Below are 27,526 nucleotides of genomic sequence, written 5' to 3' on the forward strand. Positions count from 1 at the left end.
TCATAGGAGGGAAGGTATTTCTTGACACACACAAGAAACTACAATCTTGTGAACTAGGAATTATTTAACTGAGTTAGTTTAACAAGTGATGATTCAACTTGCATAGAAATTTTATACATGAAATTGCATGTCATGTGCATCATCATATATAAATTACGCAACGAAGCAGATCGTTCAGTTCAACTCTCACTGAATCGTTGGGCCTCCTAGCAGAGTACTGGAAGTGAAGTTAACTCTAAGGACGGGCCGCGCCATAGCTCAAGCGGTTAGTCGCTGGCTTCCCACCGCGGCGGCCTGGGTTCAATCCCGGGTCTGGTCAAGTGGGATTTGTGGTGGACAAAGTGGCGCTGGAGCAGGTTTTCTCCGAGTACATCGGTTTCCCCTGCCAATCTTCATTCCACCAATTGCTCCACAATCACCCTCACCTATAATCTGGGGCTAGTACAATAGGCCAGAAGTGGCCGCAGTACAAGGGACTTAGTCCCACCCCACTAGCATAAAAAGACTCCCAAGGACCACATCAGATACTCAGACTGTACGAGTATACTGCATCTGAATAAGGAAAGATGGTCTTTGGGGACAATGTCAGAACATGCCTATGGATTTGACTTCGAAGAAAATTGGCATTTTGATAAATCAACCCTTCTGTCTTGAAGTTGTATTCCTTTTTACAGTACCCTTGGGAATACAAACCTTTTCGTGGATTCTCTTCTAGTATTCAACAATCGAACACGTCCATATTTCTAGTAACATGTATCAATGGTATATGTTCAATATAGTTTTCTTTTTGAAAATTCGATGTGGTGCGTACTTGGGAAGAAGAGTAAAACAGATTTATATTGAAAATATAAATATTAAAATGATCAGGGCATTTCTGAACGTACCAACTAAAAGTTATTTTAAAATCTAAGTCACGAATTTTATTGTAAAGTTTATTATTTAATTAGATAAATACCTAATAATCTGCATCTGGCGTAACACTCTAGACTTGTAACTGTAGGTAGTGAATAACGAGACGTCTTACCTGAGTTTGTATTTACCCATTTTCTTCAGACGAATTACGTGACATCATCTATATACAAGCCACAGCCGTCTCGTTTCAAATCCTTACCCATTCATTAGTCACGATTACAGTATCGTCCCATTCAACGTTACGGGCTACACCCTTAAAAACCATTGTTAAATATTCATTATTACTAATTCAATATGCAATATTTTACCTTTCGTAACGCCCTGAAAGTACGCCGTTATTACCTTAACAGGTTTCACGTTCATTACCGTCATGATCATCATAAGCTATGGAGGACTTGGTTTATCTGCCTGTTTATGTACCCTCTAGGTACAGTCGGTATCTTCAGATTTTCTTCTGGCGTCTAGGAAACTGAGACTATGTCTGTGGTCTAATGGTCAGAGTTCCTGACTACAGATCCAGAGGGCCTGGGTTCAATTCCCGGCGCTACCAGATTTTCTGAGAAGCAGTGGGTCTGGAACAGGGTCCACTCAGCCTCATGAGGATAACTGAGGAGCTATTTCAAGAAAATAGTGGCTCCGGTCTAGAAAACCGAGATTAACAACCGTGGGAATCCATTGCGCTGACCACGAGACAACCTCTATCCGCAAAACTTGGCACTAACTTCGCCGACAAGCGGCGGTCGCCCGGTCGGTATATTTCGCTTGCGGACTACAGGTCACGGAGTTTGGTTTTTTGTCTAGGAACCTGAAAACTGCATTCCAGTGTCTATACTGTGAACTTATACTTGCCTTAATTTCCTATACGCGCTACAGCTAATTCTTGCATATGTCTCCAATTTCAATGGTACCATAATATGTGAATTATTAATATATTATTATAATTGATCAATTTCTTTGAAATAACAAACACAGATTGTAGGAAATCACTCACGCTGCGTTAAAAATTTCGTTTCCTTTCTTTCTTAGAAATGTAATTATTCCTTTATATGATTATATACATAACACAAAGTATAAATGTTAAAAATCTAATAGCCTTTTGTTCTAGTGTGTTGTAAATTTAAAGTACATAGAACGGTGAACGTACAAGTCTGTCTGATTCACCTACTTCTCATGCCAGTACAATGAAATGAGACGTTTCCATATGTTAGAAAATGTAATATATGTATGTATATATGTACCTGGAAGTAGAATAAAAGTATGCATTATCGATCATTCTCTTGTATAACCTTTTTGTTTTGATCTCCAAATATTTGACTTGAATACAATTGGTTTTATTAAGATTTTTAATCCTTGAAAGAAATGGAATTTAGGATATCTCGTCTACATAATTCTGTTTCCTCTAAAACATATGTCCAGTTTGCTGATATCTCTGATGGTCGATATGAATTTCATATAATTAAAATTATCCGCATTCCTAATGAAATTTCCAAAACACCGATAAAACTAATGTTGATACAAATGAAACAAAAGAATTCAATTAATTCTTCGTGAAATATTATATGACGGAACGTGTTTTTATCATATTTATCTTTTCAAGCAAAGTTACCAGGAAAATGATTGTAACCTTCAACATTATACCGTAGTCATCATAAAGTGACATATCAACGCACTGCCAGGCGACGAGGGTAGACGCAAGCAACAATGGAACATCGGTTTTATGCAACCCGCTTCTACGGAACGACTCGGTAAACATACTTCCTCGCAGACACAATGACGTCAGACTCTAACAGTACTAGCTATCACGCGATTTGTTTTCTGTGTTACAATAAGTAACAGTAAGCTACAGTAAGATTGTATTACAACTAATTGTAGTTCCGCGTTGTGAATATCCAATAAATCGAATCATCTATTCCGGAACCCATTAATTACATGTCGCGTTACCAGATAGGTGACAATATGTAGATAAACCACAAGCTGCACTTGCGGAAAATGAAAATGAGGGCACAAGCTTTGTTTTTAACGAATTTCATCAAGCAAACTTTTATTTTAGAAGCTACTACTCGCTTCGTTAATCTGTAAATTCTCAGGCACATTACACAAGCTTAGAGTAAAGAGCTACTGATATCTGTTCTAACTCAGATGTATGCAGTCCCCGTCGTAATAATATATTTCGTTTAAGATGAATTCAAATATTGACCTCCCATTTGCGCCTAAGTCTCTCAAATATTATTTTCTCCTCAAGGTTCGGGTCCAAAATTTTCTATAAATTTATTGTTTCCCCATCCATCACCAATCTCATTCTCCTTATTTGTCTACCTAGATAATATATACTAAAGAGTGGAGATTAGAGTTGTTTTCATTACGAAGTTTTCTGTATCCTCCTGTCAGATTTCTTCTTCCTTCTCAGAAGGAAATGAAAGCGTTACGAAACATTATATACTGTCTCAACAATGCCTCAAACACATGGAAATCCACACTAAACCTTAAAATAGAACGTGTTACATAAATTCTAAGAGACGCTAATTTCTTGCAGACGTCTGTGCGGCTGCGAATGACGCAATTTGACGTAGCGGATCGAACATGAGTTACGCCTCTGTTTCTCAACCACAGCCTCTCCTGAGCTCCCTCATCCAGTCAACCAGCCAACACAATGGGGTTGACAGAATTGGGTCCCACTATTGGGGCTGAGTGACAGAGAAAACCCCACATCAAAATGGACTGTCACCCTTCTCAAACCCAACAAAGTCTTGAAACACTCCTGGGAATGCAAGAACGAGAGAAAGGGAAGATGAGGTATATGGGAAAGCGTGAGAACAACGGATGAGTTGAGAGGAGAGAATGAGAGAGGGAGAGACTAGGGTCTTCCAATGAAACGTCAGCGGCAGAAATGCTCTCTAATGCAATCTGCACATCGCAGACGAAGTATTGACGTCAGAAGCTGAGGAGGGAAGGAGTGAGTGGCCCGTGGAGTGACAGGCTACACGAGGAGTCAGAGGCAACGGGTCTGAATCTCGGGGAAAGTAACTCCTAGATTGAGTGCGCACGTTAACACAGAAAACGAAGGAAGAAAAGGAGTGGATGATGAAAGGAATATGGAAGAAGGACGAGAATTATGGGGTAGGTATAGAACAAAAGCAAGGGAACTTCACATTACAGGGATGACGGGGAATGAATCCCAGAATTGCAGTCGTAAGAAACACAAAAACTGGGATCACAGATCTTGGATGAGCGTAGGTCATTATTTTATTCTAATTTGAAACTCTGAATTTATTCTGATAATTGTAAACATTTCACATAGGTAAAAAAGTAAAGCGCCGGTCACAGTAGCCGAGCGGTCTAAGGCATGTACCGTCTTCGCTCGCTTGGAAACCGGGATCGTGGGTTCGAATCCCACTCAGGGCATGGATGTATTTTTGTGTGTGTGCGTTTGTCTGTGTTTGTGTACAGGTAGAGGCCTTGCGACGAGCTGATCACCCGCCCAAGGAGTCCTACCGAATGTGTAAGATCTAGAAAAACCGAAGTGGACGGAGAAGTTCATGGAGGTAGGCCTAGGCCCACTGGGGCTGTAGTGCCAAGGAAAAAAAGAAGCAAAGCTGTTTCTGTACTTGATTGATTAAGCAATAAGGTATGAAGGTGTATGGAGAATTCAGGTATAGGTATATGATTCCTTACCCAGGCATTAGATGGAGGTAATTCGGTACTTTCATGTACCGGCCACTTTACACTTGAAGAAATAGACCACGGTCCCCAGTGGATATGAAGCTGAGAGGACCCCAGTACCGGTCTGGACAGTAAGCACAGATTTATTTCTTCATCCTATCGGAAATCGAACCCGTTATTCCAGTCCATAGACCTTCGCTACACCGACTGAGCAAATCCAGTTTTTCCGATACACAGAGGCCTGTACCTAGCATAGGTTGAAGGATAATATTAAAATGGATATTAGGGATATAAGATTGGATAAAATGTACTGGATTAACCTGGATCTGGATAGGGACCAATGGAGGTCCCTTTTGAGCAAGGTATAATAAACCTTCAGGTTCCATAAAATGTTTGGAGATTCTTAAGTAGCTGAGTGACTGACGGTTTCTCAAGAAGGGATCAGTTCAATGGATTTACGCTTAGTTCAAAAATTTATAACCCCACTTCAATTGCATCCGACGCTATAAAACTTACCCACATGATACAATGTCGCTAAATAACCTATGATTCCACTTTCAGCTATCATCCTTAAGGCAAAACTGCACAGAAAAAGACCGAAAAGTCACTTTGTGTATTGCATCAAGCAGCATATATTTACCAGTCAAATTTGTTCCTTCATTAAATATGATACCCATCAACGATAACCACAGTGCTCAAACTCGAATTTCATAATTGATTTTGACAGTTCTCTTCATATATTCGGGGAACAGCTATGTTATATGGATGGCTCAACTTAAGCCTTAATTTAATTCGATTTTCATTTAAAGCTGGGGTTACATTTTATGTGATATGTACACTTATATACCATACGTAAACAAACCAGTACAAGAGGAGGAAATTTACTACACTCCTATGCAAATAATTAAACTGGAACTCATTTCGAGTTGGGCCTATATCCGACTATTGTAGGGATTGCATCTTGTTTCCCTTATTTTTCAAATTATTTTAACAATACATAGATTCATTACATTAATCGGTTATGACAAAATTGTAGCATGAATGTCTTCATTTGAGCGTGTGTTTTTATACGAACGCACGCACATGATTTGGAAGTAAAAAACAACATTGCAATGCACACTTATCATGTCGAAATATCATGCACATCATTTCCATTTTATTTACTGTTAAATTCTAATTATGTTTCCCCATATTTAAGCTTTATTTATTGATTTTTTATTTATTTAATGTTACGTGTAACAGTTTGCAACATAGAACGTCGAAAAATAGGATGTATGAAGATTAAGTATCAAAGGATATAATGGGAGTGGTCGTAGCCTACTTTTACGTACTACCCAGGCATTTGTCTGGAAAGACTGAAGGAACCCATAAGAAATTGAGTCAAGATAGCCTGTTTTTGGGCCGAAATTTCAAACCTGGACCTCCGAAATTAGAAGTGCTAAAAAAGAGACCTGTTCGGTGCAGGAAAAAATCTTCACACACAAGTAAAAGTAACGTTATATGTTGCTGTCTAACAAATCTCACTGAAATTCGTATTCAGTTTGTAAGTTAATAGATGTCAGGCAATTTTAATACGAATTCGTGCCCTTCCACGGTACGTCATGCCGCACAGGAAGGAAACAGACGGTAGTCTACAACATATTGCATCATACAAATCTCTGTTGTTCATCAAGTGTTATTAGAGTGAGTAAAATCAAGTAGGATATTTCTTGTTGGACATGTCAGATGGAAGGAAGAGATGAAAAGGGCATAACGCATTTTAATGGAAGTCTAAAGGAGAAAGATTATTTGGAACACCTAGGCTTAGATGCTGGATAATATCAGTATCGTTGTTAAAGAAATGCTGTGTGTGTGCGTGTGTGCGTGCGTAGAGAGAGAGGATTATATTCCCTCAGATATGTTCCAATGAGCCTATTTGTGCAGACAGTAATGCATATTTGAAGAATATCGTCTTCTGTTATGTAGCGCAATGTAGATCTTACGTCAACAGACGTTTCGGAGGAACGTAATAGCATCCATCTTCGGGGTAGAAAAATCCGCGAGCCTGGAACCAGAGTGAGCAGGTGGCTAGCAATCTATTAGTCACCTCCGAAACGTCCGTTCAAAAAGCTCTACACGACGCCACATCACGGAAGACGGAATTCTTGATAGTCACAGCGGTGCAAACCTCAGCTCCCACATAATGCACAGATGTTTTACTTAAATATAGGTCTGTTGACTAACAGCAATACCAACAGTTTCGGACACAAAGGACTGTGATCCGTGGAATTACGAAGGAAAACTCCAGTATCTAATAAATAATTTTCTAAAGGTGTGTGACAATATCCATTTCATTAAACCCAATTTACACCGACCACTGAGATATATATATATACACGTATATTTAACGTACACCGGTTTATCCTATATATTTTCTTTCGTTCTGTATTTAATACTCTTAATTTCAATATTACGTCTGCGTCCTGGATCGAACACGAAGTTTTTGCAGACTTAACAGCTACACCAGTAATCTGTCTTGAATCCTAATGCCAAGAGCAGAGCTGCCGGAAATGAACTCTAACTCATAAGCACGCTCGCAACAGAGATGCAACATGGCTGTCCGTCCACCAAAACCTGTGAGAGTTGGCACACAGCCTGCAATAGTGAATGGTTCCAACGATTCTAGAACTGCCATTTGATTGAGACTTTCAGTATGTTTTCTTGTAGAGAAAACGGCGCTTTGTATTGCTTTACACAGGAACAGAGGTTACTTGTCATGGTACCCGTGTGAGAGACTGTGACTCACGGTTATCAGACACGTCCTCAGGGTAACAAAGTGCCGTTGCTCCGCAACCCGAGCCATGTTTTCTAGTAAAACGTATGTTACTTCAAAGAGAATAGAATTTTGTTCAGAAAGCACCATCGATTTAAAAAGAAAAGGACATCTTCCATCATATTGAAGAGCAAAACAAAATTTCAAAATTTGCTCCTGTTTAATAAATACGGTCTACCTTCGTACAACGAAAAGAAACAGGTTATCACAAAAAACCGTCAAAATTACCATAAAACTAGATTTCAGCTCGCAACTGAAGCAATATGTTTACCTCGCGGATATTTCGTGCACATACAGAGATAACGTTTTGTAAATGTCGTAAATGTCGTTATTTGTCCGGAAGTGAAAATTATAAGTATGAGGAACTTAACTCTATTTGAAATTCTTCTCTCTGTGCTAAATATCTAACCACATCGTCCTAATTAAGATGGAAACACATGCATATTTTGTCAACAATTTTCCTAACATGTATGCAATATTCATTACCATATTCACAATACCTAGGTACTGGAACCTATTCTGAGGTATTATTTTCTTTCAAATCTTCCTACTTCAAGGAGAGTAGGAATTATTTAATGTCAAATAGAGACGAGTTCTAATACTTTTGACACTTGCATTCTGCCTGTCAAAGATTCCTGTTTGTATCCGAAATATTTCTACAGATCTTCAAAATTAAAAATTATTATCACTTCTTCATCACAACAATAACTTGCCCATATCTTGTATACTTTCTAACCAACATGCGACCTCTATTTAATTGCATTCAGCCATTCCCTAGGACATCCATTTAAAGTCGTTCCAAAATAAAGAAGAGAACCAGGTACCTTATATGCCTCAATACCGTATTTACGCATGTATAGGCCGCACATTTTTTGCCAAAAATTCAAGAGGAAAACTGGGGTGCGGCTTATATTCGAAATATTCGAAATCACACTTCATTTAAAAAAAATTATATTCATAATTAGTAATACAGGGTGTAATACTCCTGAAATAATATTCCAAGAAAATTATTTTTTCTATAATTTCTGTCTGAAAATTGTGCTGCAGCCTATACACGCACGCGGCCTATACATGCGTAAATACGGTATTTCTTATCAATAATATTAATGAGATCTAAGTGCAGGTACCACGTAGCTTTTATATATAGTTGTTAAGAAAAGTTTCCGGAGTTTCATTTGCAACCTTTAAAAGTAAACCAAACTCCAGCACAACTATAGGTCCACGGCTGTAAATGTATAATATTATTTATTTTCTGAAACAAAAAGGCACCCAATATATGATGATATCACTGTACAATATGAACAGGATTTTGTAAATGATTGTTTTTTTTCTTTCTTAGGTCCGACTGGAGTTCCTAAGTAGCTGCCCCACACCCGAACACTAGCTGCTTCCACCACCATCCCCTTTGTTTTTAACTGATAGGGCAATACAAGTAGTTAAAGATGTACTGAAATGTAACAGAGAAATGTTACAAAATAAACAATTACTCCCGCTGAAAAGATGCAACTAAATGAATTACAAGGTATCAAAATTAGTACTATGCGTGCGGTGGCGTATTTGGTTGTGGTACTATGCTACAAGCCGGAGGTCGCGGTTTCGATTTCCGATGAGGTCACTGGATTTTTCAATTGATCTAATCCTAGCAACCGCTCTGCGTCACTTATGTCTACTCGGGCTCTAACAGAAATGAGTACAAGGAATCTGAACAGGACAAATGTTGGCCGGCGCTTAAGATTGAAAAACTCACCGCTATCTGTGAGCCTATTTTCTAGGAAATGTGGAAGCCTCAGAGTCTCACAATACTCCGGGCTTCCACGGCCTGTTACAGGGATAGCTTTACCATTTTTACCTTAATATTCAGACCGCCTCTGTGGTCTAGTGGTCTAGTTCCTGGTTACATATCCAGAGGTCCTGGGTTCGATTCACGGCCCTACCAGATTTTCTGAGAAGTAGTGGTTATGGAATGGAATTCACTCAGCCTCTTGAGGATAATCGAGAAGTTATTTCAAGGAAATAGCAGCTCAGGTTCCGGTCTAGAAAACCGAGATCAACAGCCGTGGGGATCCGTAGCGCTGACCACGCGACACACTATATCCGCAAATTTGGCACTAAATTCGCCGGCAAGCGACGGTCGCTGGGTCAGTATACTTCGCTTGCGGACTACAGGCCACGGAGTTTTCTTTTTGATTGATTCTACATAAGCTGCATCATCTCAGGTACCAAATCTAGTTTAGAAAGAGATATAAACTTTGATTCATGAATTCATTCATTTTCCTTTCGTTCTGTCCTACCTTTTTCTAGTTCTGTTCCTTCGTCTCTCTTTCTATACTACGTCCCTATNATGTATGTGTGTGTGTGCGCGAGCGCGCGTGTTTTTCTATGTTTGTGCACAGGGAAAGGCTTTGCGACGAGCTGATCACCCGCCCAAGGAGTCCTACAAAGTGTCTAAGGTCTAGTAAACCGAAATGAAACGGAGAGTTTTACGGAGGTAGGCCAAGGCCCAAATTAGTCACCTACATCCGTTTTCTGACCCTTTGTTCGTAATTCGTACGTGTAGCACAGAAGATCCTGATACAAGTAAGTAGGCCTAAAAGAACTTAATTAATAAGAGAAATGTAATCAATGTCTGTACAAATTGTTATGTTTTCTGTAATATGTAAATTGTATGTCTTGTTCATTAGCGAGTAAACATACATGTTAGGAGGAGATATTCTTTAAAACAGGCTCAATCAAAAATCGAAAGTTTGGAAACAGATACAATCCCTACTTTATCAAACTGCCGACCAAAAACAATTGCCTTTTCATTGTCATCATTAAAAAACTAACACGTAAACTGATTATTAAGCCATGACATTTAAACAAACCTTAAACTTCTATATATAGATTTCTCCTATGGCCATAATTAACAGTGGGTTTCATGTTTCTGTACCCTCTCAGGCTTATTCACTTGTTACACTCAGTACCCGAAGTCTGAAACTATGGTTGAAGTGCAGATGTGCGCTAGTTTGCAGTTTGTATATTGGATTTGAAAGCTACAACCTAGGAGATGGATGCTCAAAGGGGAGAGCTAAGCCTTCGCATTCACCACAGGTGGAATTACCAAACAGATATTTGATTATTCAACCAGCAACATAGAGACCCGCCTCTAAGTATCTCTTCGGTCATGTTCCTTTATGGACATCCATTCGCTTTCCACTATCGTGACTATATCTACCCTACATACGAGACAAGTAAGGGAACAATTTATTCGTCTATATTCTCTTGAATATGAGGCTGAGAACAAATTTCATTTCACCATCGCGCATAAAATAGTATACACTCTTTCGTTATCTTAAATGGTCTTTCATTGGCTTTCGCATAAAATTCTCTTCACCCTCCAGCCTTGGAATTCATATTTCAAAGTCTAAGGAGATATTTGCACAGGTTATTATTGCAGTGTTATGATACTTGAAAACTACTGAATTAATACGTTACGAATAGAATTTGGTAAGATTCTCACAAACATTACCAGCCTCCAATGGCGTAAACTCATATTTCATTTATTTTATGCATACCTCAACGAGAGCTGCAGGTTATGAATATACATCCCCACGTCCATTCATTCAAGTACATTTCCAGCGATTAATCCTTGTCGAGTTGAACAAGAAATGCCATGCTCTTCTGCCCCTACACGAGTTTCACCAACCAAAATTAGTGCACTGTTTTGTTGTTATCTCCGTTTATGTTGCCTGTAATTTTATAATCCCAAGAGCAGTATATGAAGAAGATTATACTGAAGCTTGTCATTATGTAGCTTAGGCTTATCCATTATCCTGTCACGTCATTCATCCTACATATACTTTGTTCTCAGATATATTGTGCTTCTAAATCTCTACAGAGGATGAAACAACATATACTTACCTTTAAAAAGACAGATAAAATTATGAATCCCGTCTTCTATCATTTTAGGATACATGAAATGAGTAGTTCATAGATCGTCATTTAACAATTCAAGAAACAAACAAAAATAATATCACGATAAAGCTAGGGAACTTTATCAAATAACATTGCAGACTGGAATGACAAGCAATATTATTGTTAAGTGCAGGACTTTGTGATTATTGAAACATATTTCATGCTCGTGTATATATATATATAAAAATGTAGATGAAGACGGCTTTCCTCAGAGTTCCGTGTGACCTGCCACAAGGATACATATATTACAGCATCCGGTTATATTTCTTTTGATATTATTCCGTCAAGAAGGTTGACCGCAATCCTCTATGCCACTTTGGATTACTTCCTGTCTCTTTCACGACTCCCCCCTCCTCCAGCGAAACAGACAGAGCCGGCAGTTTCCACTTCTTTTTGTTCCCACTCAACTTCATCAGCGAAATTCTCGCCGAGGTAATATATAATCTAAGTGGAGAGTGCCTTGGGAATTGAAAAAAAGTTAAAAACAACAACGACGATGACAACAGCAGAGGAATAAAAGACAGAGATGGAATGTTCATTTCCAAACGGGTACGTGTTGAAGAGATATTCTGTTTCCGTTTCTTCAAACACATCATTCAACGCACAAATATTCCTTTCCCTTCCTCGCCTCTAGATGAAATTGTTGTACACTTCCCGGAAGTTATGTTAGACCGAATATACATCAATATGAAGGATAAAATGCTTAAATTATAAAAAGAAAGTACTGAATATCTCTAAAATCGTAAAACAATTGATATGGCACAGGGCAACGAACACTGTGAGGAATGTTTGTTAGTAGCACCGTAAATTTCTATTGTGAAGATCAGAGAAGATCTGAAATTATTCAGTATAAGATTATAAAGTGAAAAGTCTGTCACCCACACTTCTCACAACATGCCCATAAATTCACATAGAATATTTATATTACAGTTCCGTCAACAATACAACCACTTTATTCCCTAGAATTTTCACTTTTTAGAACACGTAGCGGCCCCAACAGGCCATCATCAGGTACTTCAATTCGCCAAAACTGTCACCCGCATTGAATATCGGTCAGTTTTGGCGAATTGAAGTACCTGATGATGGCCTGTTGGGGACGAAACATGTTGTAAAAAGTGAAAATTCTAAGGAATAAAGTGGTTGTATTGTTGAGGGAACTATAATATAAATATTCTCTGTGAATATTATAGAAATGCAGCAGGATACTTAAAAACAATATGCCCATAGATTAAGCTTCAATATTATATTGTTATGAAAAATGTGGCCAATGAAACAGGTTCATTCCATTAATCCTACATTCATCGTCAGAAGTGGTAGTCTTATATTGCAGACTGGCCTACGCATGCTGTAAAAGCGTTGTAATCACTTTGCATACTCCACTACTGCATACATTCATATCTATATGTATTGTTGAATATAATATAAAAGTATTATACTCTTCAGTCAGAAAGCACTTCTTTCATTTCGTTAAATATCCGTCACATAAAATGTCTACTTACCGGTTGCAAATTTTAAGAAATATTGATTTTATTTCATGTAAGTTTTATGTGATAAAGAGCTTTCTGCAAAAGTAACAAAGAAATCTGTTTGATTTTCAGGCAAATTTTTATTATATTGAACAGATATTGAATAAAAATTAAGTTTACTAGACAACGTTCAGTGTAAACCCCCAATATCAAATTTCATCCATATCCATTCATGATTTTCATAGAAGAAATACGTGGATGAAATGAAAGCTGCGTTCCACTGCGTTTATTTCATTCACTCTGCAGACAGAACGGGTAAAGATCTCTTTTCAATACCATCAGTAAAATCTGAATTCGCAAACTACAAAGAAAAAACACACGTCCTCAAAACTGCTAACATTTGTCACTATTCAGACTCTTTAGAGCACGAGTGTTTTTCTAGACAAGAGAATGTTTAGGCTGCAGCAACTTTGAAAACCTTTTATATACAAAGATACAGAAGCGTCATTTGGAGCTACCTATGGGCTCCAGTGAGGGAGAAGTGGGCTACATAACCTTGTCACTCCAGACAAATGCTCTACTAACCTGCTGTTCATTTCGGTGACGCAGAAACAGCGAGATTTACGGTAGTAGCATTATCCTGAAAGTCAGTTGGACGTTGCTATATGACAGAAAGTTCAACATGTCATATGCACGCTCAGCACACAGCTGATTGGTGTTGCCGTTAGTATAAATTGCGAGTCTCGTAGAAATAAATTAAAATGAACTGAAAACGTACCTTCATGCTATACTGAAATTATCTCTGTATGAAATAACACAGATGACAACTTCAATTAAGTTATCTCAGATATAAGATTTTCTAAAATAAATTCTCTATTTCCATGATAGTATGATAGTTACTATGTCTGAGTAATATCCGTTTTAGATAATCGTGCCTATAACAGGTAAGTCAAAAATAATTTATACTTAACAAGATAAAATTAAGTCACTTTTTTCAAGTGGTCCTAATTTTCTGATTGTGAACATGTTAAAAGCGTGCCATTGTAATTAAAAAATATCTGTAAATTTTGACAATAAACAAGCCCAAAATAAATAATATTTCATACAAATACAAATATATTTAAGTGAATTTAATTACCTAAGAAAGAAAGGCGAAGAGCAATGTGGAGATAATTACATAAAGAAAATATTCTAATGTCTACTGTGATTATATCGAAGATGATAAAAACAATAGATCGCCTAGTACTTAAAGGAAAATTTTAATGCATACAATACGAGTATTCAGTTTAGAACATTCAAGTGAAGATAACACATAGGATACGCAAACGAATACGGGAATATGACGCGAACATTTTCTTTACAGACTCAGTGACTGGGACTTTCTTCGCCTGACTTAGGATATAGTCTATTGCAGGATTTTGAACACAAGGCAAACAACGTTCAGGTTACATAACTGGAGGAAAGTTTTTACGAACTATGTAGCAATCAAGGAAGATCGTAAACGGTGAAGTCAGAGAGTCCGTTATTTACTTGTGGTAATCGACAAGTAATGAGGCCAAAACATATTTATTTTGAAATGCTGCCAAGAATTGTTTAAAGATGGTATGAATCGCCGGCTATCCCTCAGACTTCTGACTGGTGCAAAAAATGGCCGCTCGTCTGGAAAGAGCAACATCGATGAAGTTCATGTTACCTTAGAGTTGAACATCAGCAAATTGGGGTTTATATTTTCAGGAAGAAATGCTAAGTGTTTGTGCAAGTTATTTATTTAAGCTCTGCAACTTTTCATGAATATCGAGGTAACAGTTCATGAAACTTCTCTATCCTTGGGGGTATCTTAAAAATTAAATCTTAAAAATTGATCCAATGACTCATTATACTTTAGTTCTTCTGGCTAAACTGTTACTTGGCTGATCTTGTTACAGGCTTAATTTCGTCTTCGTTGTATTGGATATATAAGCAATATTGGGAAATTGTTGTGTCTGCTTGAGCAGAATAGTGAAAACAAAGTGCACGAAAAATTAAGAGACACTTTCTTCGGTACACATTCCAGTATGGGTGTAATCTTCTCTCCCTTAAAGCAGTCGTATGTACAATGAAGGATTCAGTAGTATAGAATTAATATAAAGTAAACATAAATTTAATTTAATAAAGAAAATATAAAAAATAGAATATCAACGGAGGGCCGTGCCTTAGTTCAAGGGATTAGTCGCTGGCTTCCCACCGCCGGGGTTCGATCCCGAGTTTGGTCAAGTGGAATTTGTGGGGGACAAAGTGGCGCTGTGGCAGGTTTTCTTCGAGTACTTCGATTTTCCCTGGCAATCTTCATTACACCAAATTCTCCATCATCATAATCACCCGGGGCAGGTACAATAGGCCAATCACTGGCCGGGTTGCCGAGTGGACCCAGCTGGACTCCGCCCCCCACTATGAGAATTAAAAAAATAATATATCAACGAAACGCTTGTGATATCTGTTTCTGGAACACATGAATTAGTCTTTAAATTATAATACACATAAATTTCCGATAGATACATTTGAGAATCAACGCGAAATAAGCAGCTATATAATAGCCGTTGCTAAGTAATGGTTTTGTAAACAACGGTCGTTCCAAGGGAATGGCCGCAACAGACACACGAAACACTAGAAGAACAGTTGGAAGAAGTGTTCTTTTTGCTGTCCGTGTCGAGGCCATATAACGAGTGCCAGCTTCCATTAGAAGAGAGTCTTGAGACGACAGTGAGAAGACTAGAAGGTTGGTGTGAGATGGCCGCCAGCCTGGGAGTTAGACAGTTGGAGAGAAGTGAATTAGTTTGTGAGTGAGTGAGTGAGTTACAGGACTGTTGCGGTTCAGTCTTTGTGAACTGCTGCTATGAGAACATGGTACCTGAGGCACGGGGCAGTACGAGAACCCAGTGGAAGGGGAACGTCCGTCCGTGGAAGCCGTTACTAGAAAACTGGTGAAGACACCGCAGGCTGAGAAGACTTAAGTGTGTGCTGTATTGAATTGCAGAGTGTGAATTAGCAATAGCGCTACAGTTACGTGTAGTTACGAGTTGTGTGTTCAAGAGTTCAATAAATCCAATTACCAATCCAAACACCGTCTATAGTCATTCATACTGACTTACTCATGGTGCTGAGCCCTTCTGGAGGAGCCGCCAATTCTGTAGCTACACAAGAATTTCCCAGCATTTTATGGAACCCGAAGGTTCATTACCGTGTTCACAAGAGCCCTCTACTGGTCCCTATCCTGAGCCCGATCAATCCAATCAATACCATCCCATCTTATCTCTCTAAGATCCATTTTAATATTGTTCACCCACCTACGCCTTGGTCTTCCCAGTGATCTCTTTCCTTCTGGCTTTCATACGCATGAAAATATTCATATTCCGGAAAGAGAAAAAAAATATTCCTGCTGTACTTGGTTGCGATTCATATACTAGTTTTCTTTAAAGGTGGTACATTCTAGACAAATATTTGCAATAATGAAAGCAGGCTCATGCAGCACGCTTGCTTTTAGCTTAGAAAATCGGCCTGCTACTCCATACTGTAGAAAATATTCTCTGGAAGAAACACTTTCCAGCGACGAACACTTATGTGCAGAGTATATATGTTGTAGGATTCTGAATAGGAATTTATTTTAACTAATGTGCTCATGATATAAATATACAGGCCTATACCTTCTTTTTATTAATGCACTTTTTGAAACTACATAACTGATAATATTTTAAAATTGAATGTGCACTATAATAGACTAAAATGAGGCTAAAAGATGAAGACTACTTACAAGCGACGTGCATGTGACTGACGACTACTTCGGTGTGGAAGGTGGGAGCATCTGCAGACACCTCGCAGCGGTACTTGCCCGCAAGTTCCAGCTGTACGTCAAGCAGGACCACTTGATTCGCCCCAGACTTGCTCACCTGCAACATCCCACACAGTTGCTTCAGACATGTTCCTAAGGCAAGAAGCCCACTTTACTTATATTTAATCTGTTTCTGACTTATAACTTTATGGATTAATTTTCGAAGCGTATAAAATGGGAAGATAACCACGAATATTGAGTGGGTAAGTAAGATTTGAGGTTTTCAAGGCGGTGACTATGAAGGAAGCAGTCTTCTGGGATGTGACGCCGTGTAGATATTGTGTTAACTGACGTTTAGGAGGAACGTATCGCCTCCATCTTCAGGGTAGAGGAAAAAAGAAGAAGAAAATCCTAGAGCGAGGAATCAGCGTGAGCAGAAATCAGTTAACACAATACCTGCACGACGTCACATTCCAGAAGACTGCTTTCCTCACTGAGTCGGTAAGACTGCGAAAGCTAATAGCCTGACTTTCTTGAATGAACTACCCCAAAATAAACTACAGACACGATTATTCGTAAAATATGCGGGATTCCGTTCCGACTAAACAGAGAACCAACTCTAAAACAGAGAGCTAAAATTCCTTCTCTTTTTAGTACGTAAGCGAACTCTACCGACCGAGCAACCGCAGTTCGTCGAAGAAGTTGGATGACTTATAAAATGCGCTGATTTTGTAGTTCTTTCACCAGTGACTATGAAGATTTATCTTCCAGGATATAAAGCGTTGTTGATTTTTGCACGACTAATATAGAACACTGTCTTATAAAGCATACAATTATACATAGAATTATTCATTCTTCAACAAATCGCGCTAAAACTCGTCGTTTACGACCTTGAAGTCGTGAGATGTCTCCACATTAAACTTCATACCACAGACCTATGGTTCATCGAGAACAACTGTAGTGGGTTTCATAATTTTTGAATGTACAGAAATTGAACTTAACAAATGCTGGATATACTCCAGCAATCTGCAACCACACTGAATAAAGCAATGGTTAATAGCTGCTGTAGTTGAATTAAATGTCAGGGTGTCCGAAGAGAAATATAAATTTTACTTCCTCAGGTCCCTGTGATATGTAATCTGATTCGCTACTTGTTATTATCTGCATATCTGTAATAACAGGTGATTCACTATAACACGAATTACTTATTTACTTACTTACTTACGGAGTTGACCCCTTCTGGAGGAGCCGCCAATTCTGCAGCTACTCAAGAATTTCCCAGAATTTTATGGGACCCGAAGGTTCATTACCGTGTTCACAAGAGCCCTCCACTGGTCCCTATCCTGAGCCAGATCAATCCAATCCACACCATCCCATCCTACCTCTCTAAGATCAATTTTAATATTGTCTACCTACCTGCACCTTGGTCTTCCCAGTGATCTCTTTCTCTCTGGCTTTCCCACCAATATCCTATATTCATTCCTCGTCTCCCCCATACGTGCTACATGCCCTGCCCACCACATCCTCCTTGACTTGATCATTCTAATTATAGTTGGAGGAGAGTACAAGTTATGAAGCTCCTCATAATGTAGTTTTCTATAAAACTATATGTTTCAAATTTTTCCAGAAGCAAAAGGTCTCACAAATGATAAAATTTCATCTGATGACAAGAAAGAATTACCAATGCCATTTGAAAGCGAAATACTATGGCAACCTCAACTGCATATTATGGGAACACAGTATCACTGCAACATACCTTCAACGTATCCAGTATTGCACTCAACACTGACAGTGATCTGGAATGCAGTGTTTGTCAGTCAAATAGTATTCGGCTGGAACATATTACAGTTCAACTGCAGACGAAATGTTTCTGCATCATGTTTCTCTAGTACCGTACAGGCACTAGTTCATGTCCCTTGTTTTAACCTCTCAGCTTACATGTGGCTAATTCATTGGGTGTTTCTATCTTCCACAAATCTATATATTTTGCTTCCAGGAAGAGCGAATATTCATAGTCAAAAGAAAATTGAAAATGGCGATTTGCAACGTACAGTGAAAGTGAAATATAGCAAGTAATTAATGACTGACGAGCTACCTTCAGTACACTCATACTAAAGCACTAACAAACGAGATGAAATGCATGGAGGGTTCCCACGATTTCAGCAGCCATCTGCTTACGCTGGTTCCTCGCTTTCGGATTTTTCTACCATGAAGATGGAGGCGGAATTTTCCTCCGAAACGTTAGTTTACACAAGATCTACCCGGCCCCAAATCCCAGAAGACAGCATTCTTCACAAAAAGAGGAAATTATGAAGGATGCAGAATTATACATAAGCAATATTAAGAGTTAAATATTATTATTACCACCAAATAAGACAGCGTCTGTACTGAGAGTATTGGCAGTATTATTAACAGAACTATTCCCTGCGATATAACAACTTTTTACCCCAGCGTAATTCACATGGAGTATCCAGTTACTAGCCTGTATCTACAGCCTACAAGCCTATAACACAGAAGAATAGCTACGGTTAATCATAATACCAATCATACAAACAACAGACTATCTCAGAATGTCATGGTTTCAACCTTCTGAAATATTTAAGCGAGTTCGATTCTTAGTTGATTTCGCCTGCCATGCTTGATCGCAGTCTGTCTGTGAGTTACAAAATCTCCCCCGGGTAGGCGAGAACACATCCCTTCCCTGCATACTGCTTAACTGAAGTACGTACATAATACATGATCTCAATTGAAACTGACGCTTGAGCACAATTTGACAGGACGCATCCCTACAGATAATGTAATTCGTGACATAAAACAAAAAGACAGGATGTCTACAATGAAACGCCCTGATTTTGAAAATGTTTAAAAAATAGGCAAATGGCTTTATTCAGGTATTAAGGGTCTGCTGCGTACTACAGGATTTAAAATGCCCGCCTAAATGTTTAGGCTACCTCATGTGCCACCGTTGGGGCGCTGTTGTTCTTTCCCACAAAGATGGCGTCAGCTCAGGGCAAGGTGCGAGTTGTGTGATTTCAGAGATTAGGTCCATTGTCAGAGTGCAAAGAGAGTTTTGTCGTATTTATCAGACAGCAGCGCCAGACGCAAAGAGAATCAAAGCATGGCAAAATAATTTCCTGGAGACTGGGGCATCTTGTCAGGGCGCTGAAGAGGCCAACAACGTGTCTCACTTGAGAATGTCCTTGTGGTGTTCATCCGAAGTGCAAGGAAGCCAATTGGTCGAACTTCCATGAGGCAACTCTTCATGTCTCTGGTTCTGTAAATAGGCATAACGTTCGGATATGGGAATCACAGCAATCGCACGTCATGGAATATGTGCGAGGCTGTCCGAAAGTGAACGTCTGTTGAGGCGCCATGTGCAACGTGATATTGGACCGTTTTCCTTTGCGGAGAAGACTGTCACAGATAGCTCATACCTGGACATGCTACAGCTCTACGTCTCTCCTCAGCTGGAACACCTGCAGCCACAAGACGAAGCTCTGCCCCACTGGTCGCTAGACGTGTGGAGAGCTCTTAATACAATTTCAGGTCGTTGCATAGGACGAGATTGTCCACCGGATTGGCCTCCACTTTCCCCTGACATCACTCCATTATATTTCTTTGTGTGGGGCTAGATGAAGGACAGAATTTACGCCACTAATGTGAGAGATCTTGGAGACCTCTGGGCCCGGATTGTGGAAGCTGTTGGTACCATCACTCCGGACATGTTGCAGCGGAACTGGGCGGAACTCGATTGCAGAAATGTCCTACGTGTCACCAACAGTGCTCAAGTGCAAGTGCATTGATTTTTAAATTAAACGTTGTGCTTTCTGTGACTGGTATTTGTCATTAATTAGGCCATGTCTCTATTCCTACAATGTTTCCTATTGCCTTACATGCAACAGTAGAAGAATTGTGTGACATGATTCATGTAGGAATACATTCTTATAAAAAGAGGGTTTTCAAATCAAAACAGATGAGTAGTCGTATGTGGGAATCAGCAAGAAAGAAACATAAATTGAAATTGACAGAATGGTAATTATTAATGAAATTGATTGCAATTTTGAAACTAGCTTCTCAAAGCAAAATTTAATTCAGCGCTCCTGACAATTATTTATTGGCAGAAATTAATATTAAATATTGATATAATTTTAGAAAATGTACAGATATATTTAACGGTCATCGTCATAAAACAAACGCCACAGAGATTTATAAAATAATAATAATAAGATAACAATAATATTCTGGTATTGCTACTACCGAAAAACCACATTCATTTTCGCCCAATATTTTCCTCTCCGAGCGAAAATTATCCCTTTTCACCATTTACTTTCACATAACCCAAGAATCTGGGATTGAATTACAGTGCACATGCACTGGCAGAATTTCTGTAAACAACTGGCGGCTATCAAACGAAATTATTTCTTGCTATCAATTATTAATCTCTAGTACGTGTGCACTACTCTTGATGAGATACAATGACGTTGCAACGGGTAAAAGTTCACAGATGTTATGGAACAACATATTGATCCCATCTTCAGGTTTAAAGAGTAAGCTAATCAATTAGTCAGAAATTTGGCTGCTTGCTTGGCCTTCTCTTTATGAGAGTTATATGGGAGAATGTGCAATGCACGCAAAGACTTTTTTATTTAATAAGCATACCAAGAGTTTTGTGATGATCCAAATAAGTGTTTTCTTTATATAAGTTTACCTGCGATAAGTTCATTCATATTTGCACTGATCTCGTCAGCACCTGGTCCCATCGCTTGAAATCCGGGAGAGAATGAATTTCCGGAGTTCCCAGGGGAACACGAAGCAGCTGTTCAACGTGTCTTATTTTCATATACATGCGTTCTAACTTTCATAAAGGTAAGTATGAATGAGGATAATTTTGTCGCAAAAATATAATAATAAAAAACGGCACATCACTCTCTTCTTGGTATTTAAATAAAGCAACTGATATGGCAGGTAACAATGAATTCAATGGCTTGGAACAAAACAAAGTTTGTAGTGAGAAGTTCGGTTCGTATGTAAGTAACATTAAGCAGGCCTACTCGGTAACGTAATTTTGTAATTTTGCCCTTATAATATTGCATTTTCGACTTCTCATATGCCTATCGTCTATTTATTTATTTATTCTCTGCAGGCTCTTATTGCCAGATATAATGAATGGATTTCAACACACAATTTTCTGAAAGATCCTAAATAATTACTTCAAACATATTTCATATTGCAAGAAATATTAAGCCTACGGGTGTTAGAGTGCAAAACACAGAAATTGTAACTGCAATTGCAAAAGGAATGAACATTCGAATATCAGCGTTATGTCTTACATATAACATCTAAGTCTACCATCGAAATGATATATTGTTTCATTATACATTCAAGAAGTAAAATTTATAAATATAAATATAAATATAAATATAATTTCTATATAATTATAATTTCCAAAATGTGTGAATCATACCCGTAACATTGATTGACATCAACACATCCGCTTATGATACAAATACGAGTAATTTCCAAGTGCAGCACTCAAATAAAATATTATAAAGTTGAAGCCTCTAATTTATAATGCTTCTGAGGGCAGTCTTGGACGAATGGGGTTGCAAGGGGGCAACATGTGGCCCATATCCCACCTGCTACATGATTATGAAAATGATGAAATATATATTCCAAAGGTATGTTTCAAAACTGAACAATTTCAGCTAATGATTAATCATGTATAAATAACTGAAATTAATAATCTCACCTCGACCATAAAGAATATTCTGTAACATTAAGGAGCAAATTAAGGGGTGCTCTGAATTAATATATAATTCCACAAACGTTCATTTTTTTGCTGTTTATATAAAAACATATTTCATTCCTAAAAATAACTTACATTCCCTTCCGTTGTACCAGTATTCATTATAAAAGAGAGCGGAGTTATGAAATGAATGGACGTTGCTTATGCTGGTTCACGTGGCTGGGAAATATGACATGTTGCATAGTCGCCATTCCTGTTGTGAAACAGGTGGTGAAACAGGCCTCACCATCGATTTCCAAACAGCGTATGTAAGTTCACATACACTACAAGCTTAATTACGTTTATCTGACGCATACACACAGTCGTATCAAATGTGCAGGCCCTCTATAATACAATAATGACCCACGATTCCATTTTCTAACAACCTTGTCAGTTGAAAAGGAGTTTATCTGCCAATTATATGTGGTTTCATATCATACTGCAACCGTCAGTAATAGGCAGTACTCGAAAAAACTGAAATCTACACATCCCATGGCAAGAAATTATACACAATTATGTTACCAGATTTTTGAGTGCTGTAAAATCAATACAACTAGACAGATAAGACCTAAATAATTTAATGAGAGTGCATCATATGTTTGTACTTACATCTACGTTGACACCCGGTAGGGGGAATACCCGGGTATGAGGCAACTCCTTAGGGACGTAGCGAAAAAATTCTTGCCTTCCCTTGTACCATTTGACAGTGTAGAGTGGATCGCCTTCCAGATCGTAAGAGCAGTGCAGTGTCACCGTGTCACCGGGACTCACCGCTACGGGCACGGTCATATTCACGTCGCGCAAACCACCCACACCTGCCGAGAGAAAATTGTACATCAGGGGAGAATCAAAGGATCGCTAGTTAAATCTGAGTTAAAATTCGCCATCATGTCTTTGATATCACAAGAACCTGTCGTGGCTTCTCCATTGCCAACCTGCTGCATATGGTCATGGCACTCTTCAGTAAATTCTACTGTTCAGTATAATTTTAGAAATTTCACTGTTTCACATATCGTCAACGAATTTCCTTATCTTGTGGACCCTGAAGTTCGTCACCGTGATCCCCCTCCTCCACAAATTATGTTGAACGAAGTCCCCAATTTTAAAATTCATTCCTATAAGAGTCGTGACAGTGTGATTGCATGTGAGGATACTGGAAGTACAAACGCCCTACTACAGCGGCAACTTCTCCGACATCATCGCAGCGCAGGTAGTCTATGTAAACTCTTGCAGGTGAAAAATATACGATGTCTGCCTATGGAAGTCACACTAAGTAGTCTGAAATTTGACACTAAATGTTTAGAACAGAGGCTTATATTTCAGTGTCTTTGTTTGGTTTTAGCCATAATTTTCTTCCATACGTTTCGCATACATCCTGGGCTAGTTATGAATCCCTGAGTTTTTAATAATCTTCCTCTTCACAGGAACAGGGATATCGTAGTCAGTATTCCGACTGGCTACAGGCTGGACGATAGAGAGATCAGAGTTCGAATTCCGGTAGGGTCAAGGATTCTCTCTTCTCCATGTCGTTCAGACCGGCTCTGGGGTCCACCCAACCTCCTATCCAGTGGGTACCGAGGGTAAATTGGCAGGGGCGTGAAGCTGACCACTCACTCACAGTGCCGAGGACAAGAAAATGTGGATCGATAATTTCACTTTCCCATACACCTAATTAGTTAAACAGAGGGACAACTTTAACTTTATCTTTTTCCGCTTCTTTATGAATATAAAAAGTTCCTTTAAAGCTCAAGGTGCTCTTGGTCTGTTTAACATTTTACAACTTAAAGCACAAAATTTTGCATTTATGTACCGTACCGCAACAATCCGATTGACACGGTAGTCTGTTTCTGGAAAATGCAGGGTAATGAGGACACTCATAAAGTGTTTTCCCATATACCAAATGTTACACTCAGTTGTTGTGTTATTGACCGAGTTGCTATTATTCCATGTCATGTTTGAGAACCGTGATAATTCTTGGTTACGTAATAACCACTTCTATGAAACAGAATGCTTACAAATTTTAAACGCGTTTTTAAATGAAATGTATGCGCCAATAATCTCAAAGGGTAAGACAAGATGGCCGAATATCTCCATGAATATGTTCCGCAAGGAGCAGAAGCAGACGCGAACATATCAGGATTCGGCACGTAATTAAGTGTTGTTCTTCAAGATTAAATTCGTTTATTCATAAAAAAAACATCAAACTACATATGAGCTAAATTATAGAATAATTGTTAACACCGTCCAGTGTAATTAAATTTGTAAATATTTATTTCCTTTATATGTTTCGGTTAGCTGACCATCTTCAGAAGGCATAAGATCAACAAGTTCAGGAACTACTATTACAATTTTCGTCATACATATTTAGAGGTTTCTATACAAGAAGTTATTTACAGTTCTTTGTATTAAAATCTTATTGATGTCTAATATTTAAGACCTTGAATCACTACGGCTTGTGTCCTTGTGCCTCTTCTGTTAAAACGGAAAGTTGGGGTATTATCTGGAGTCCTCAGAAGTACCCGCAGCATTGCCCCTTTTTTTAGGTTGTTAGGATGCTGCAATTTTATTATGGATATTATACAATTTACTCTCATTATATTTCTGTAATCGCGAACTTATTTGAAATTTATCTTATGCGTTCCTACCTGTATAGTTATTATGTCTAGTTGTTTCCTCTTTGTTGTGTTTTAAGACACTGTTTGTCGTGTGCTGTGTAGGGTATTTATACCCTTGTTCCCTGTGACGCTCCTCTGGGCGTGTACGCATGTATTATAAAAATGTCAAACATAATGTTCTGGTTATCGTTTTTTCTATGCTCTTTTGTTCTTCTATTAATCCATTACGATGTTTAAATTTGATAAATATAGAAATTTGCCTTCATATTCATGATATTGCCTTTTCTAGCATATTCGATCATTTCCACGATATGTTCCATAGGCCCGTACTGGCGATCTTTGTAAAATATGTGCAAGGCAGAAGCTGATTCTTCTTTATTAAACCTTACGTTTCTTATATGTTCTTTGTTTCATGTTATCAGGTTTCGGTTCGTCTGCCCAATGTATATTTTATGACAACTCTGGCAGGTCATTTTCACATATCGCTTTGTTCATATGAATTCGTTGTGTCCGTATCACCTAATAGTTTCCTTACGTGCTACGTTTAAGTTAGCACCATTGAAAACTTTGTAATTTTACGTATATACGTGTAGTTTCGCGTATACGTGAATATAACCCATTTTTATTTCGTTTTGGTGTTACTTGCCTGATTATTTTGTAGATGTTTCAGTCGATTACACAAGTTCAAAATGTCATCGTTTTTATTCCATACGTTTGTTCTACGTTTATTATAGTGCTCAGTTTCTCCTCTTATTATTTTCGTTGAAGGTTAGCGTAAAGAGTCTATGTATCCAGTTTCTGAATGCCGCTAATTGTGTTCTTGAGGATGGCATGAGACATTACTTATCGTAACGTCCGTCGCTGTAGGTTTCCTGTAAACTTCCATTTCTTTTGTCCCCATTTATTAGTTAAGTTCAAGTCTAGGTAAGCAATTTGGTTATCCGTTTCTTCATTTATTGTGAATTGTAGATCTCTATGTTGTGCATTAAGTTTTTCAAGTATGGTTTGGGGTGTTATTTTTGATTGTGTGTTATGAATATACCACCTACATATCTACTATATTGTAACACACGAATTATTTTCCCTTCCAGCAGATGCTTTAGTCTGTTTTGTTGAAGATCCTGCAGGAAATTTTAAGCTATATTACTGGATAGGGGTGATCCCATTGCTACGCTCGATGTTGGCTTGTAAGATTTACTTTCGCACTGGAAGTAACTTTGACTCATGATCGTCCTTAAGATTAACGCGATATCTCTTGTGTTGTGTCCGTTGACGCGATTATTTTAAGCCTATTTATTTTTAATGTTAAGAGTGTAGTTGATCGGTATTTTGAAAATAATTCTTTAATATCTATCGTTAATAGTTTATGTTCAGAATTTAGTTTATTTACTTATATTTTCGGCGAATATTGTTGTATTAGTTATGTTATATCCATTTTTCAAATTTGTAAGATCTTTAAATGTTTTATGTGTATGTTTATCTATCTTATATGTAGGTGTGTAGCTGCTGCTTGTAATTGGTCTAATATGGGCCTATGGTTTATGTATTTTAATCTTTGCTTTTCACCTGGATGCCTGTGGGTTCATCTGGATTATATGTTTTATTTTTGTATATTGATATTTGAGTTGTTCTTTGCATTTTTTGGTGCGGCCTTTTTAGATCTGTAATGTGATTATCTTTAATGAAAGACATTAGTTTTTATCTCGATCCTCTTTGTATATTATGATGGTAGACTCTCCTTTATCCGCTTCGACTACGGTCGCTTTATGTTGTAGTTTTTTATTTAATCTGTTTATATTCCCTATTTATGGTGTTTTTGTTTTTGTTTGTGTACTTTTTTGGCGCAATTCCCTTATTATATTTGCTTGCCTTATTTAATAATGTCTCTCCAGTTATTAAAGAGTTGTATGTTAGCCATAGTGTGTAGTCGTGAATAAAATGTATTTTATTTATCGTGTTTTCTTTAGCCTTCGATTTTTTAAATACATTATTGATTTTATTGAGTTTACTGTAGTGTTTGCTTGCTTGCTCATTTAGTCTATAATTCACGTCATTTTCTATTATAAGCTAACTAGTCTGACAATTGCATATCTGATATACGGATTTGTATCACTGTCTGATTCACTGAATAATTAACGAAATTCTATCAATTATGAAGGATGTAAGAATATAAAGGAAGTTAGTTCAGTATCATCATTGGATATACGAGTAAAATGGAAAATCACTTACGGCAGAAAATGAAGGTGGCTATATTCAAAATTGTAGTATATTTTTCCTTTGACCTATTCAACAAAATAAGGACCGTATGCTATGCAGACGCAAGAGAGCCTGTAGCCTGTAGAATAAACATATTGTCACCCGGCTTGCAATAATACAGTACACCAGATGCTGATGTCTTACAATTGACAACAGGAGACGACACGATAAAGAACTGAGAAGTTCTATCATACTATCCAAGAATTTTCCCTTTTTGAAGCATGAGAAAACAACAAAGATAACTGACCGATACCGAATCCG

General features: G+C 38.1%; 1 protein-coding gene across 1 annotated transcript in view; it reads right to left on the bottom strand.

The window, feature by feature from the left end:
• LOC111861392 overlaps positions 1 to 27,526 on the bottom strand; it is a 548,679-nt gene that overhangs the window by 187,148 nt on the left and 334,005 nt on the right. The window contains exons 2-3 of the mRNA XM_023845924.2: positions 23,004 to 23,209; positions 16,592 to 16,727 (exon numbers count right to left, since the gene is read on the bottom strand). Coding sequence (XP_023701692.1) covers positions 16,592 to 16,727; positions 23,004 to 23,209 — 342 coding nt within the window. The remainder of the gene's footprint in view (positions 1 to 16,591; positions 16,728 to 23,003; positions 23,210 to 27,526) is intronic.

The sequence above is a fragment of the Cryptotermes secundus genome, unplaced genomic scaffold (genome assembly GCF_002891405.2).
Source record: "Cryptotermes secundus unplaced genomic scaffold, Csec_1.0 scaffold16, whole genome shotgun sequence".
NCBI classification, from domain to species: Eukaryota; Metazoa; Arthropoda; class Insecta; order Blattodea; family Kalotermitidae; genus Cryptotermes; species Cryptotermes secundus.